We start from the raw sequence: 17,156 nt of genomic DNA, 5'->3' as shown, positions 1-17,156 counted from the left end.
CATAACTAGGAGCCAAGAGGGTGAACCGGAAGAGGGCTGTCTAAGACGGGACCCCTCGCGGCAGACCTGGTGAGTGTCTTTTGCAGAACCTCCCACGATAGTACCGTTGACATTTACGTATTTCACATACAGTTTGAATACAAATTCTTAAAATTTATAATAGAACATTAAAATAACCTTCTCATAAAATCGGCCTTAAGTAGAAGGAATCTAAATTTCAGCATCTTGTATACTTCTAAATAAATATCTTTGATCTATAATCCTTGAAAATATTACAGTTTATGGTGACATGAGACAAGTCAAACAGTATTATGAGTGAAAATCTAACATCAGTTTAAAAATAAGCTTAAAAACATGAGAAACTGAATTGATAGGAAATCGAAATACTAAGTACACAGTAATTAAATATCTACATTGGGAAAACCGAAGGCATGCTCAAAAACACACTTTCAACACATATAAAAAGCCCTTCGAAACTCACATCATCTAAATAAATAAGCAGAACACGGAGGGGTACTGTACCAGCCAGTAACAACCAGGAAGTAACTTCTCCCTTTTTCTTTCACGTGATTCTGACAGGAAAACAAACATGAAGCAATGATCACTCGCTAAAAAACTATAATTCATGTTCTGTTTCTTTTAAAATGCTGCCTATGTTATAAAAAGCCACAGCGAGGCTTCGTAAATGACAGACCTTAGAAAAGGAAATGCCACGTAACCGACAGATTTAAACAAAATTCAGACATTGGCTTAGTTAAGACATGATGGAATTTTTGCTTAATGACCCCATAAAAGGACTAAATCGAGCCTGTGACATGAATGTACATTCAAACCTCGGAATGCATGACCTGGTAACACTGCGTTATGTGGTGATTTCATTTCATTTGCCGAAGTATTTTTTTTTTTTTTTAACGTAAGGCCAGGATGAAAACATCCAGAGCAGGAACTGGTATCTCATTATCTTTGCATTTTAGTTCTAAAGACTCAGAACCTGGTAAGTGCTCAATAAGTGTTTGCTGGATTGAGTCCCGCGGTCATCACACTCCACGAGGCGTCGAATCCATGATCAAACTGCTTGCCTGAGACTCAGAGGGAGCTCTTTAATTTCACCTCCAGGTCTGTAATTAATTCCCGGCTTGTTAATCAAGTTAATTGTCGCAGATCTGTCACCGTTTCTCATTTCAGGGCCAAGATCCCTACAGCCGCTCTGTTCCACAGTTAAACCTGCTCTGAAGAGTTGTGCCTGCACATCTATAGTCGTTAGAAGAATAAAGGGCATTTTTTGTTGTTGTGCGCTGGGTTATTTGCTTCTGATGAACGGAAACACATGCACGCACCCACGCAGACACGCACGTCCACACCACCGTTTCACAAACGGAGAACAGAATGTTCTCACAAACAGAAATGACGCACAAAGCCCGCAGCGCTCCAGGCTAGCTGAACAGACAGGACACCGAAGGCGACTCCTTCTGATCACACCCACACTTATTGCGCGATGGCCGGAAGCAATGTCTTTGGGCCAACTGGTGGAAACCAGTGTCCTCGAAGGGTTAGCTCGACGAGACAGTTGACGCCATGTGGCTGTGACCCTTCCCTGTTTAACTGGGCTCAGGGCAGCCGCTGCGGAGGCCAGAGCAGGGCCTGGCATGCTCCCGCAGGCATCCCTCGCACCCACGCTGCGCAGTCCACCTCTGCTTCCTGCGGGGATGGTTCCGAGCCCCTCTGGATCGCCTTTGGAAGCTGCTGTTGCTGCGGCTCCTCGCCGCCGGGGGAAGGGGGCGCGCCTTCCACAACTCCCCAAATAGAAGCCTTCGAGAAAGCGTCCCTCTGGTCCTCGCAGCTGGTGCGCTAGGAGAGGTACACCCAGTGCTTCAGCCCCGCCATCCCCTGCAGCAGCTTCGTGTAATAGAAGTCCACGTTGTGGGCGAAGTCCGTGCACACGGGGGACTCCAGGTCCCCAAAAGCGCAGTACAGCGCGGTCCCTCCGACACTGAGGAGAACCGTTGCTATGCACAGCAAGACCAGCAAAAGGCAGGAGCCACTGCCAGCCTCATCTGCAAACAGGAGAACAGAGGGAGGTTAACCTTTTGCACTCGGATGTCGAGTGTGAGTCGACACGGTTAGCATCGGTAGCAGCTCGGATGTCGAGCCACACTCGACATGTAGTTTCACCGCGGGGGGAAGGGGGATTTTTGTCTATTTTTCCAGTATCTTTTCTTGTTTTCATTAGCATGAAAGGACACGTAAAATGTAAATGCCGTCTCAACTGATGCCAAAAAAGAAAAAATGAAAAACTGATAACGCATGTGAAATTTATTAGGAAACTAGTGCATGATCTTGTTGGAGAATTCAGAGACGGTCCACTAACTTCCAGGGGTAGATTATTATCCACTAACTTAGAGCAACGTTTGGATGGAAAGCTCCATATAATCACACCTCACCCTAACAAAAAACACAAAGATTGTGTTGTTTGTTCTAACAGAAAAATCAAAGGAGGAAGAAGAGAGACGACTTATATTTGCGCAACATGTGAATGTAAACCAGGTCTTCCTGTGGGTGAATGTTTCAAAAAATATCACACCATGAAAAATTATAGAGATTAAAATTACTCTTTGAATGTATCAATAATTTGAAATATAAAAAAATCCAAATAAATAAGTTTGTATGAAAAGAAACTCCAGTTTTTTATTCTACTGCCGCGCTTTGTAAAATCTGGGGTATTTAAAAAATTATATCCCGAGTAGAAGAAAGGAATCGAGAAAAAAGCAAGTGAGTGCAAAGGGTTAAGTTGCACGAACGGGAGATCCGAGCGCCCCCTGTCTTCGCCGATGAAGATAACCAGGTGTTTCTAAGAGTCCCCTCGGGACAGACCAACGCATGGACGGAAAGCCAGGGCACTTCCGCTCTGCAAGGACCTGCTGATTAGCTGCCCTACAGGATGCGCCCTGCAGCCTGGCAAGGCTCGACTTAAAAGCAGCTCCTCTGCACGATGCCTACGATCACGTCCGTGAAAAGAGAGGAGAAGAGAAGGGCAGTACTTCTCTGTGTGCTCACAGCATTACTCAGAATGCTAACGATAACCTCAACATTACAGTCTCCTGGCGTTCACCTCATGGGACCCCCTTAAAGCAAAGTCAGTTTGGTATTAAACAATAAGAAACGCCTTTGGGTGGGATCCCTCTCGCATCTGAATAACACTCAACGTCATTCTTACTAGTTAGTGGAATAGTGAAGTTCTGGCTAATTCAGTGATTTCCTTGTAATTTGCTTAATAACTCTGGCAGTTGAAAAAATACGTTTATTGATTTCGGAGAGGGACAGGGAGAGAGAGATGGAAACATCAATGATGAGAGAGAATCACTGATTGGCTGCCTCCTGCACGCCTCCACTGATGGGAAATCAAACAGTGACCTCCTGGTTCCTGGGTCCACGCTCAACCACTGAGCCACACAGGCCAGGCTGGTAGGTTTGATTCTAATGAAAATGCCCACATCAGTCTTTCCATATTGAGGAAATATAGGCCATCTTCATGATGGTTCATAATTAAAGGAAAATTTAAAAATATTTGGGAAAAGACAAAAAAGTTTTATAATCAGCATGATGAAGGTGTATCATTGATGAGAGTATCATTGATCGACTGCCTTCTGCACGCCCCCTACTGGGAATTGAGCCTGCAACCGGGGCATGTGCCCTTGACCGGAATCGAACCCGGGACCCTTCAGTCCACAGGCTGATGTTCTATCCACTGAGCCAAACCTGCTAGGGCCATATTGGGACACTTTTGAGAGTGAGAAAGAGTGTTAACTGAAGACAAGGCTGGGACAACAGGTGTCGACCAGGCTGCCTTGGGCCAACGAGGCCCTCTCCTTTAGCCCAGCACATCGCTTCCAGGAATTAGCCTACAAATCCACACAACACACCGTATCGTATTTACAGGCATGTTCACTCAACCAAGTTTTTACAACAAAACGTTGAGGAGAACTTAACGTTTCAGTTACGATGGAACAGTTAAAGTGTGGAGCATTCATGTAATGGAATACTGTGCAATTGTATGAAATAAGTTAATATATTCTTTCATAGGAAGATGTCCAAGATCGATAAATTAAGTGACAAAATAGTACATACTTGTGTTAAAAATAAAAAAAGATGAGTGTCAGTGGTATACTGTACGCACATATGCAGATGCATATACTGAATGTCTCTCAAAAGGATAATAAGAAGCTTCAATCAATACTCGGGGGAATCCAATGAAAAAAGAACCTATACTCTTTTCATTACTGTCTGAGTTTTCTCATCATTAGCATATTACTTTGAGAGGACTTTACAGTCATATGTGAATACATTATTCCGGTGAAAATGCAAACACCTAAGTCTAAGGGACCCTCCCTTTCTCTCTTACCCAGTCACCTCCCACCCTGTCCCAGAGGCAAACACTGGTGATTTTGGTGTGTATCCTTCCAGATCAAACACAGAGGGTTTCAGGATTTTTACACAAATAGGATTATGTTATCATATTGTTCTGTGATTTACAAATTTATAGTTTAATAGATTTTAGTAGTTAAATAGATGAATAGTTTATATGTATACTAGAGGCCTGGTGCACGAAAAATTCGTGCAAGGAAAAATTCGTGCAAGGGTAGGGTCCCTAGGCCTGGCTGGCAATCAGGGCTGATCTGTGGGGTGACTGGCGGGATGATCGGGGCCCCTGCTTGCATCCGCCTTGCCCTGGTGCTGCCTGCTTGCCTGCCCCCCTCCCCCTCCCCCCCACCGCTACCGCCCTCTGCTCGCACCCACCTTGGTTGGCCTGGTGCTGCCAACTCACTGGCCCTGCCCCCCACCACTGCAGCCTGTCAGGGCCTGTGAGCTGGGGGCAGCTCCTGCATTGAGCGCCTGCCCCCCTGGTGGTCAGTGCACATCATAGTGACCAGTCGTTCCGCCATTCGGTCTATTTGCATATTAGGGTTTTATATAGATAGATATGCAAATACATTTTATATAAATACAGATCATATCAGTCTCGTGTGTGTGTGTGTGTGTGTTTTGTCAGTTCAGTATTTTCACCATCTTCTTTTGGCATGAATCCCTACCACCACCTCATCTATGTTAATAATCTATGCATCTTTCCATATTTTTCTTCATGTTCATATAAACTAGAGGCCTGGTGCACAAATTCGTGCACAGGTGGGGTCCAGCCGGCCTGCCCCAAGGTAGGGGAGGGGCCATGGGAAGTTGTTCCGGTCGTTCCATCATTCCGGTCGCTTGGCTTTTACATGTATGATAGTTTACTTATAAACATGTATTTGCTTTATCTACACGTGTGGAAACACTGTGTAGAGGCCACCGTGGCTGCTGAGCACAGGCGACGTGACCCGGTCTAAAATGAGAGGGCCACTAGGTGAAGCAGGACTGTCAGCTCTGAACCCTGGGCTCCTCCGGTGAGTGGGACCATTCAGGGCCCATTAGAGCACACAAGAGTTACGCATTTTATCTGGAGAAGAAAGTGAGAGTTACAAGCAAGGTGCAGAGCTACAACGAGGGGCGGGAACAGATTATTTCCAAGGCTCCTAATTGTATGAATCTAGGAACCTCCCTCACTTGATGCCATACTTAGCAAGTATATGTACGTGCTCACACTGTTCTTTTACGAACAGGAGAAGCATACACACAGGTTTTTGGCTCTATTTCCACTCACTCTTATTTGCCTTAGGGAAACCTAGCCTCTACCTAGCGGCCCAGGAGGAAAGTCCAACAACAGCAACCGTGTTAAATTGCTGCCCGTAAGAGACACTTCCTTCTATGGAGTCAAGGAATCACTGAAGAGCCCTAACTGCTTTGGCTCAGTGGATAGAGCGTCGGCCTGCGGACTCAAAGGTCCCAGGTTCGATTCCGGTCAAGGGCATGTACCTTGGTTGCGGGCACAAACCCAGTAGGGAGTGTGCAGGAGGCAGCTGATCGATGTTTCTCTCTCATCGATGTTTCTAACTCTCTATCCCTCTCCCTTCCTCTCTGTAAAAAATCATATATATATATATATCTCACTGACGAGAAAAAACTTGCAATCCATAAACATTTCCCACACATATGAAATAGGAGAATTAACTGCTGCTGAAAAGAAGACAGAAGTAGCAGTCTCGCTAAGAAACCCAACAACACACTAAACAAGTTAATAGAAATGAGCTCTGAACACCGAGCACTGCCTGTGGGGTCGGAAGGCCAGGAGTTGAATTTTGCAACTTGTTCACTTATTTGAGCAAACACAACGCTTAGGAACCATTTAAGAACCGATGTCAGTCCCGTTCTCTGCCTCTTTCTAGAAGACAAAACAACTGCGCCCACATATTCTCTTACAGATTCTGTTACCTTTCACCGGGCACTGCCTCATTCTCAGCAGACACTGGGAGTGACCCTGCGTCAGACACAGTGCTGAGCGGTACCCACCCTGGTCCAAGTTATCGTCTATTTCCTGGAACCTCACTCTCCGCTTGGACGGTTTCTGCTGCATCTGGGCAGGGTGGTCTCCTACAGCGTCATTCCTCTTCTTTAATATGGAGACCAGTCCTGCAGCAGGAACAACCTGGCAGGGGTGACAAGAACCGCTTGTTAAATCAGGGTGGGAAATGTCCGTGGCATTTTTACAGGTAACGGCAACCAGGCTGATTCAATTCAATGGGCATTTGAATTTCTAGTATGGATTTAAAATCACAGTTAATCATCAAAATGGGACAGAATATGTTCAGTTCTACGCCGATGACGGCCAAGCATTTCTTGAGCTCTGAACTGGCTCAGAGCCAGGCAGCACAGAGGCAGCGGGCTGAGGCCAGGCCGGGCCCTTCACCGCCCCTTTCCCTGCTAAGTACCCTGCAGAACCGTCACTTACGGCCCCTCGTTGCTTAGTCGTTAGTGCTGGGTTTTGCTTGGTAACAGAGGCTGGTAATCCACCACTGCGTTTTTCATTCATCGGTAATGTCAAGGAAATAAACACGAGGGACCCAAAATGCATCTGATACCCACTTTCAACATCACAACCAGCGCAGCCCTCAGCTCCTCGGGGAATGACGCATTTGCTAAGGCCTGCTTGATGCTCAGAGCGTCCCAAGGATTCTCTTCCAGACTCTCAGAGCCCGTTACTCCCTGCGGGTTACTTGGTGGTGTGCACAGGCTGGCAAACCACGGCCGGTCGGCCGAAGGCCCTCTGCCTGTTTGAATGTAAAAATTCAATTGGGACACAGCCCATTCATCCACAGCTGCTTCTGGGCCACAATGGCAGAACTGAGTATTTGCAACAGACCTCAAAGTCTAAAACGTTGACTCTTTGGCCCTTCAAAAACAAGAGTGCTGTCTAGTAACTCTTCAGCACCCCTCTCCCGCCCCCGCCCCAACCCCTTTCCCTGTTTCCTCTGGTTTGCACGTGGGATCCCTCTCTCCTGCCTCCACCCCACCCCTTACTTAGGAGCAAAGACAAAAACAAAGACCTGAGCCATTCAGGAGGGACAAGGCTCTGAAGTACAGGGAGAAGGAGGAAGGGGCCTTGGTGGAGCCGGGCCGGAAGCAGGAGGCCTCGTCAAGGTGCCCTAGCAGCAGGCTGGTCCGCAGGTTAGCCTGCGAGCCGCCTGCCTGGACAGTGGGGGGGTGATGGCATAGGTGGGCATTGTGGGCCTAACACTGCAGAGGTCAGCGGCTCGCTGGCATCAGATCACTGTGAGCGGGGACGCCAGCTTGTAAATCTCATTTGGCTGATCAATGGCATCAACTACCAACATGAGCTCCAGTTCCAGCCTGATAATGTGCTCTGCATAAATATTACAGATCCTATCGGCTCTTTTTATAACTCAAGGCTTTTAGGGCCAAACCACTCAATATAGTCTTCTACGGGGCTTTCCTGAACACGGGCCTATAGAATCCATTATCTCAAAAAAAATAAAAATAAAATAAAAATCGATGTTAGCCATTTATTCTTTTTTATCGGAAACATGTATTTCAGACGATGTCTTTGTGAGGAAACGAAAGGACATGGTGACATTAACATGGCAAGTACAAGTAAGCAAGGAGCAGCTTTTCCAGTCCCGCTTTAGACAGCAACGTCCAAGAGCCCCTTCACACAACACAGAACAATGGTTTGACCAGCTCCCGCTGAAACGGAGAGGGAAATGAGTCCTAATGGCTTCCTTAAGAGCAAGAGAAGAACTGAAATTAATCTAATGAGTGCATTACTACTACAGATGATATTTCTGCTTTTAGTAAATGTAGAAAGAATGAGGTTTTCATGGACTGTTTCCTCCACAAATTAAAGCCGTACATTCATGACCAACAGTGAATTCCCATTCCACAGGCGTTTTCAAGTTGCTTTAATTCCTCAGAATCAACAATCCGGCATGAGCCCCGGAGTGGCATCATGCTAACTGTATACCTCCGTGGTAGGAACTTTGGACCTGTAAATCCAAGCCGTAAGTCAAAAGACATCGCAAATGTGCGTGAAGGAATGTCGAAAGAATGAGAAGAACTTTGGAAATCATCTGGAAAGACACAGAATGTGCTTCCAAGACGAACCAGCCAGTCCCAGGGCCGCAGCTGCTTGGTCCTGCGGGGCCTCCTCTGGGGCGTCTGACTCTGAAGGTCGTGCCCAAGTGGCCCCACCTTACTTACTACGGGTGGCAATGAACTTGGGCAACTTTTTTAAAGAGAGAAGAAGTCAAGTATGAGAAATTACAGTTGGGTGGGATGGGCCAATATTTTGACACTCTCCCCCAACCAACCCTTTATTCTTGATTAATAATCTAACACACCCTACTTTTTATTTTTTAAATATACTTTTATTGATTACACAGAGGAAGGGAGGGAGAGAGAGAGAGAGAGAGAGAGAGAGAAACATCAACGATGAGAGAGAACCATTGATTGGCTGCCTCCTGCACACCCCACACTGGAGATCAAGCCCGCAATCTGGGCATGTGCCCTGACTGGGAATCAAACTGTGTCCTGGTTCACAGTTGGACATTCAACCACTGAGTCCTGCTGGCCGGGCACCTACATTTTCTTTCCCACCAGAGCCTGCTGTCTACAGGACAGCGTGTTCTTTTCCATTACTGCCTTTCCGTGTTGCTCAGGAGGGATCTCTCCAGGGTTCTCGCTGTGTCATTTCTAACTCCCTCTGGCCCTTTAGTCTATGGATGGGGAACAGGGAGGGTGCAGCCAAGTTTAGGCATCGGAGATGCAAGCCAAGGAGGAAACTCTCAGGAGACAGGTAGGGGTGGGCCTTTCTGTTCTGGCATGAGTTTTAGGCCGAGGTCTTAGGACCTACGCCAAGGACAGAAATTCCTATTTACCACACCGAGGCAGTCAAACACAGAGTTTAAGGCCTGACTTGGGTAGATTTTTCCTAATTCTCTGGTAGCAGGGAAGTCAAAACAAGGTCTCACTATTAGTTTGGGGTCTCACTCAAAGGACTGCCACGCATTTCTGTAAGCAGGATGTAAGTTGATTTAGGACACATAGAAATGTGTCTCCTCCAAACTACTCTAAAAAAACCCACAAACATTTCTATGCCCCCTTTTACCATAATGTTGATATAAAAGGTTAAGAATTTTTAAATCTCAAAAAAAAAAAAATAAACCTTTATAAACTAAATTTGGATTTCCACTTGAATCACCAAATTTCTTTGCTACCCAAACAAAATATACCAAGCCCTTCCTTCCGTTATGAACTAAAAGCATGTGTAAGCTGTAATTAATGAAACTGTCACTGGTGGTACTTACTCTACGAATAAGTGCCGAATTCAACCAGAACAACACATCCTTCGGCCTCGGCCTCTACATTTGCTAATAAACAGTTCTTCTGCACTTCCCCCAGAACATCAGTGATTATCTTAAATGGCATTTTAAGAATGAAATGGTTGTGAAAACAAAATTATCTTGAGTTTCTATGGATACAGTAAATCCTATTGTGACAAAGTAAGCATTCAGAGGTCTTGGGGTTAGAACTGCCTCCTCACAAAATTGAAGACAGTAGATGCCAAATAATATCCTTTTAATGAGCTAGGCTTTACTCAATCCAGCACCTCAAGGCTGGTAAATTTTGAACATGAACACGTGTGGCTTCTGACTTAACTCGAGAATTAACATTCATAAATCATATTAGCCCATTACAAACAGCCTCCATGCCAGGCATCTCACTGCAGGAGTCATGTGAAGTTTTTACCACTATTATTCTGCACCAAAGGAACCCATGATGCTCTCTGCCTGCTCCTTTAAATACGGGCTCTCACCCTAGCCGGTATGGCTCAGTGGATAGAGCGTCGGGCCTGCGGACTGAAGGGTCCCAGGTTCGATTCCAGTTAAGGACATGTCCAGGTTGCTGGCTCGATTCCCAGTGTGGGGCATGCAGGAGGCAGTCAATCAAGGATTCTCTCTCATCATTGATGTTTCTATCTCTCCCTCCCTCTCCCTTTCCCTGTAAAATCAATAAAAAATTTAAAAAAAGATATGGGCTCTACCATAAGACCTACAATTCAGCGAACATGTACTTTATGTAAAGACATTTACAGAATGTGTCACATTGAATCCTGGTGACTCTCATACAGCAGTAGCAGCCCCCCTTGCAGGGGAAGAAGCCAAGCTTAGAGAGCCCAGAAGACCTGCTTCAAACTTGTCGCAGCGGCGACCGGCAGAGTTTCCACCAAACTCAAGATGAAACCTCTTGCCATCTTCCTGATGTGAAAAAGGTCTGATCTTTAATGACTATTAGAGCTTTGCTTATTCTGTCAGACTTATTGCTCAGCATGACACATACTCTCAGGATGCACCCCTGTTGTCACAAATGGCCGTACTTCTTTTGTGACATAAAAGGCCAAGAGTCATTATTATTTAGCTTATTATGTGGGTTATACACAGAAAGCAACAAAGGAACGAACAGCACAAACAAAAACTCATGGAAGGAGAAAACAGTTTGGTGGTTACCGAAGGGGAAGAGGGCTAGGCAGAGGTAGTAGGTGCTCAATAAATACGCCAATGAGTAAATGAATACACAGGTAAGCCATTTACAGATAGACAGCACCTACCTGCATTTATTTGGATAACGTGTGTTCTATAACAAGAAAAGGTTATAGCTAGACAGGACTTTAGGAGGAATGGTGCTGAAGCCACTCCCTCTTTGGAAGTTCAGAGGCGTAGTTTGAAGAGAATAAACATTATGGACTTCCGTGATCGGGGAATGATGGCAGCAGTTGGCATTTACTGAGTATTGATCATGAGCCAGGCCCCGCACTGGGCCCTCTACCTGCTGAAAAGGCATGACCTAGATCCTGAGCGTTGGGAGGAAGTACATGTAAGAAAGGAGTTCACCATCCCAGAACAGAGCGACACGGAAGGCAAAGGTCAGAGGTGACAGCACACAAGGTGCACCTGGGAAGGCTGCGAGGAGGCCCACCGGACGCCCGTCCAGGCTCAGAACGAAGGCGCAGAAGGGGAGATGCTGGGAAGGCAGAGTGGGCCAGGGGACCGCGTCCTGAATGCCAAGCCGTGTAGTACAGCCTCTATCCTGCAGCCGAACGGTGTTGTGGGAAGAGACTGACGAGGCAAACAGTACTGTGCACCGTGTGTGTGAGACCGAGACCCTCAGGGGTGCTGTTCCCCCTGCAGTGTTTTATGAAGCTGGATACCTCTAGACAAGGGTGGGAACCTTCTCCTTATCACTCTACCACTAAGTCGGTTCATTCACTTTTTAAAAATTATATATATTTTATTGATTTTTTACAGAGAGGAAGGGAGAGGGATAGAGTTAGAAACATCAATCAGCTGCCTCCTGCACACCCCCTACTGGGGATGTGCCTGCAACCAAGGTACATGCCCTTGACCGGAATCGAACCTGGGACCCTTGAGTCCGCAGGCCGACGCTCTATCCACTGAGCCAAACCGGTCAGGGCTCATTCACTTTTATTACCTGACTGGCCCCCCGGGGCATCAGTCGGAGACTCCAGGTTTAAACCTGCTAACAAAGACCATTTGGAGGGGGAGAAGATGACATGAGGTACGGGAAACTTCAGGCGGCTGCTGCAGAAGTCCGGGGAGCGGCAGGACAGATGTAAATGAACAGAAGATTACGGGGAAAAGAGAAGGAGCTGGGTGCAGGGGAATGCCAGCGCAGAGGAGCATTCGTTAACCAGGACGTGGGGAGGGCGGGCTAAGAAAGAAAGGCCAAGGGGAGGCCATCCGGCCCGAGGACCAGACAGGCAGTCTGTGGTTATACCTGGGGCTCTGTGGACACTGACCTAAGTCCCGGGTCAACTATCCCCCCTGAACCCTCCCTGTTTTGGAAGACCGCCTTTCCTATTGTCAGGGAGCCCGACTCCCGCTCCCCTGAAAGGGCCGTTCTGGGCAGCACAGCCAGGAGGACTGTTCCCAAGACCTTCCTTTGTCCGAGATCCATGGAACAGCCACCCACATGTGCTCATAAAATCCACTGCCTAGTCCCAGCCCCCCACCTGCAGGGTATCTCATGGTGACTAGTCTTAATGTCACTTGACCTCCCTGACCCCAGAGATCTACACTCCACAGAAGTGACCCTATTAAGATGGCTTCTGTAAGACAAACTAACAGCAGCTTTGGGCTGTCATCTCTCTCCCCAACAGCAAGTTTCAGGTTATGTCGTCCCCTATTTTGTGTTCTGTGAAACAGGTAGACTTGAGATATCTAAATAAATGTCAATTTAGACGGAAGGTGGGGAACATATTTTGCCCTCTTTCAGATTAAAAGCTGTCTGTCCTAGGCGGTTTGGCTCCTCCCCCACCTGCCCCCCCACTGCCCCCTGCACCTGTCCCCACTGCCCCCAGCACCTCCCCCACTGCCCCCAGCACCTCCCCCACTGCCCCCAGCACCTCCCCCACTGCCCCCAGCACCTGTCCCCACTGCCCCCTGCACCTCCCCCACTGCCCACCAGCACCACCCCCACTGCCCCCAGCACCACCCCCACTGCCCCCCAGCACCACCCCCACTGCCCCCTGCACCTGTCCCCACTGCCCCCTGCACCTGTCCCCACTGCCCCCTGCACCTGTCCCCACTGCCCCCAGCACCTGTCCCCACTGCCCCCTGCACCTGTCCCCACTGCCCCCTGCACCTGTCCCCACTGCCCCCTGCACCTGTCCCCACTGCCCCCAGCACCTCCCCCACTGCCCCCAGCACCACCCCCACTGCCCCCCAGCACCACCCCCACTGCCCCCTGCACCTGTCCCCACTGCCCCCTGCACCTGTCCCCACTGCCCCCCAGCACCTGTCCCCACTGCCCCCCAGCACCTCCCCCAATGCCCCCAGCACCTCCCCCAATGCCCCCTGCACCTCCCCCACTGCCCCCAGCACCTCCCCCACTGCCCCCAGCACCTCCCCCACTGCCCCCAGCACCTCCCCCACTGCCCCCCAGCACCACCCCCACTGCCCCCAGCACCTCCCCCACTGCCCCCAGCACCTGCCCCCACTGCCCCCAGCACCTCCCCCCACTGCCCCCAGCACCTCCCCCACTGCCCCCAGCACCTCCCCCACTGCCCCCAGCACCTCCCCCACTGCCCCCCAGCACCTCCCCCACTGCCCCCAGCACCTCCCCCACTGCCCCCAGCACCTCCCCCACTGCCCCCAGCACCTCCCCCACTGCCCCCAGCACCTCCCCCACTGCCCCCAGCACCTCCCCCACTGCCCCCCAGCACCACCCCCACTGCCCCCAGCACCTCCCCCACTGCCCCCAGCACCTGCCCCCACTGCCCCCAGCACCTCCCCCCACTGCCCCCAGCACCTCCCCCACTGCCCCCAGCACCTCCCCCACTGCCCCCAGCACCTCCCCCACTGCCCCCAGCACCTCCCCCACTGCCCCCCGCACCTCCCCCACTGCCCCCCGCACCTCCCCCACTGCCCCCTGGACCTGTCCCCACTGCCCCCTGGACCTGTCCCCACTGCCCCCAGCACCTCCCCCACTGCCCCCCGCACCTCCCCCACTGCCCCCTGGACCTGTCCCCACTGCCCCCTGGACCTGTCCCCACTGCCCCCAGCACCTCCCCCACTGCCCCCAGCACCTCCCCCACTGCCCCCAGCACCTCCCCCACTGCCCCCAGCACCTCCCCCACTGCCCCCAGCACCTCCCCCACTGCCCCCAGCACCTCCCCCACTGCCCCCCAGCACCACCCCCACTGCCCCCCAGCACCACCCCCACTGCCCCCAGCACCTCCCCCACTGCCCCCCAGCACCACCCCCACTGCCCCCCAGCACCACCCCCACTGCCCCCTGCACCTGTCCCCACTGCCCCCAGCACCTCCCCCACATCCCCCAGCACCTGTCCCCACTGCCCCCTGCACCTGTCCCCACTGCCCCCCAGCACCTCCCCCACTGCCCCCCAGCACCTCCCCCACTGCCCCCCAGCACCTCCCCCACTGCCCCCCGGCACCTCCCCCACTGCCCCCCAGCACCTCCCCCACTGCCCCCAGCACCTCCCCCACTGCCCCCAGCACCTCCCCCACTGCCCCCTGCACCTGTCCCCACTGCCCCCAGCACCTCCCCCACTGCCCCCAGCACCTCCCCCACTGCCCCCAGCACCTCCCCCACTGCCCCCCAGCACCTCCCCCACTGCCCCCCAGCACCTCCCCCACTGCCCCCAGCACCTCCCCCACTTCCCCCAGCACCTCCCCCACTGCCCCCTGCACCTGTCCCCACTGCCCCCAGCACCTCCCCCACTGCCCCCAGCACCTCCCCCACTGCCCCCAGCACCACCCCCACTGCCCCCCAGCACCACCCCCACTGCCCCCAGCACCTCCCCCACTGCCCCCTGCACCTGTCCCCACTGCCCCCAGCACCTCCCCCACTGCCCCCCAGCACCTCCCCCACTGCCCCCAGCACCTCCCCCACTGCCCCCTGGACCTGTCCCCACTGCCCCCAGCACCTCCCCCACTGCCCCCAGCACCTGCGCCCACTGCCCCCAGCACCTGTCCCCACTGCCCCCAGCACCTCCCCCCAATGCCCCCAGCATCTCCCCCACTGCCCCCTGCACCTGTCCCCACTGCCCCCAGCACCTCTCCCCACTGCCCCCAGCACCTCCCCCACTGCCCCCTGCACCTGTCCCCACTGCCCACAGCACCTCCCCCACTGCCCCCAGCACCTGCGCCCACTGCCCCCAGCACCTCCCCCACTGCCCCCAGCACCTGCGCCCACTGCCCCCAGCACCTCCCCCGAATGCTCCAAGCACCTGCCCCCACTGCCCCCAGCACCTCCCCCCAATCCCCCCAGCACCTGCCCCTATTGCCCCCAGCACCTGTCCCCACTGCCCCCAACACCTCCCCACAATGCCCTCAGCACCTCCCCCCACTGCCCCCAGCACCTCCCCTACTGCCCTCAGCACCTCCCCCCAAGGCCCCCAGCACCTCCCCCACTGGCCCCAGCACCTCCCCCCAATGCCCCCAGCACCTCCCCCCAATGCCCCTAGCACCTCCCCTACTGTCCTCAGCACCTGACCCCAAGGCCCCCAGCACCTCCCCCACTGCCCTCAGCACCTCCCCCAATGCCCCCAGCACCTCCCCCCAATGCCCCCAGCACCTCCCCCCAATGCCCTCAGCACCTCCCCCACTGCCCCCAGCACCTGCCCCCACTGTCCCCAGAACCTCCCCCCACTGCCCCCAGCACCTGCCCTCACTACCTCCCCCCACTGCCCCCAGCACCTCCCCCCAATGCCCCCAGCACCTGCCACATGAAGAGCCTTCAGGAAGGATCTTTTCTTTTTCCTGCATTTTAGAATCAAAAAAGGAGAATGGCCATCTTGATCCTCATCCTCTCTTCCTTTCCCCTCTTTTTTTTATTTATTTTTTTGGTTTCCATTAGACTCATTAATGATTAGAGAAAACTTAAAACTTTCAATTATTTATAATAATTGTCTTTGTCAAGTACCAGGATTGTCTGGGCAAACCTTGAACTTATACATTAACACTGCGCGCACGAGAGGACACTCACAGCATCCAATGTGAGGCTTAACAGTCCAGCCAGCACCTCCCAGTCCTCCTGTATGTTAGACCGTGTCCTCCCTTCCGATACCGTCTCAGAATTAACAAACCCATTAGCCAGGGGAGGGACAGGGAGTGCACTCCATTCCGGATGGAGGAGAAGAAAAATGAGGTTGCCTTATAAGGACGTGACTCATCTCCTCACCACCGCTCCTCCCGGGACCGCGGGAGGAGACGCGGGACCCCCACAGGGGTGCTCCCCAGGCGCCCACCAGCTCCCATCCCCGTGAGCTCCGGGGCACAGACACCGTGAAAACGGGGGACACCCCTCCGAGCTCCCAGTTCCCATCCCTGTGAGCTCCGGGGCACAGACACCGTGAAAACGGGGGACACCCCTCCGAGCTCCCAGCTCCCATCCCTGTGAGCTCCAGGGCACAGACACCATGAAAACGGATGGCACCCCTCCGAGCTCCCAGCTCCCATCCCTGTGAGCTCCGGGGCACAGACACCATGAAAACGGGGGACACCCCTCCGAGCTCCAGTTCCCATCCCTGTGAGCTCCGGGGCACAGACACCGTGAAAACGGGGGACACCCCTCCGAGCTCCCAGCTCCCATCCCCGTGAGCTCCGGGGCACAGACACCGTGAAAACGGGGGACACCCCTCCGAGCTCCCAGTTCCCATCCCCGTGAGCTCCGGGGCACAGACACCGTGAAAACGGGGGACACCCCTCCGAGCTCCCAGCTCCCATCCCCTGTGAGCTCCGGGGCACAGACACCGTGAAAACGGGGGACACCCCTCCGAGCTCCCAGCTCCCATCCCTGTGAGCTCCGGGGCACAGACACCGTGAAAACGGGGGACACCCCTCCGAGCTCCGAGCTCCCATCCCCGTGAGCTCCGGGGCACAGACACCGTGAAAACGGGGGACACCCCTCCGAGCTCCCAGCTCCCATCCCCTGTGAGCTCCGGGGCACAGACACCGTGAAAACGGGGGACACCCCTCCGAGCTCCCAGCTCCCATCCCCTGTGAGCTCCGGGGCACAGACACCGTGAAAACGGGGGACACCCCTCCGAGCTCCCAGCTCCCATCCCTGTGAGCTCCGGGGCACAGACACCGTGAAAACGGGGGACACCCCTCCGAGCTCCCAGCTCCCATCCCTGTGAGCTCCGGGGCACAGACACCGTGAAAACGGGGGACA

The 17,156-nt window shown here is 52.6% G+C and overlaps 1 protein-coding gene across 1 annotated transcript in view; it reads right to left on the bottom strand.

The window, feature by feature from the left end:
- Positions 1-260: 260 nt before the first annotated feature.
- Positions 261-17,156, bottom strand: part of CNST (consortin, connexin sorting protein) — an 89,275-nt gene continuing 72,379 nt past the window's right edge. Inside the window, exons 11-12 of the mRNA XM_054712979.1 lie at positions 6,439-6,574; positions 261-2,054 (exon numbers count right to left, since the gene is read on the bottom strand). Of these exons, the coding sequence (XP_054568954.1) occupies positions 1,849-2,054; positions 6,439-6,574 (342 nt within the window). The 3' untranslated portion in view covers positions 261-1,848. The remainder of the gene's footprint in view (positions 2,055-6,438; positions 6,575-17,156) is intronic.

Source organism: Eptesicus fuscus, chromosome 24 (assembly GCF_027574615.1).
Source record: "Eptesicus fuscus isolate TK198812 chromosome 24, DD_ASM_mEF_20220401, whole genome shotgun sequence".
Classification (NCBI taxonomy): domain Eukaryota; kingdom Metazoa; phylum Chordata; class Mammalia; order Chiroptera; family Vespertilionidae; genus Eptesicus; species Eptesicus fuscus.
This window is presented reverse-complemented; position numbering and strand designations above follow the sequence as displayed.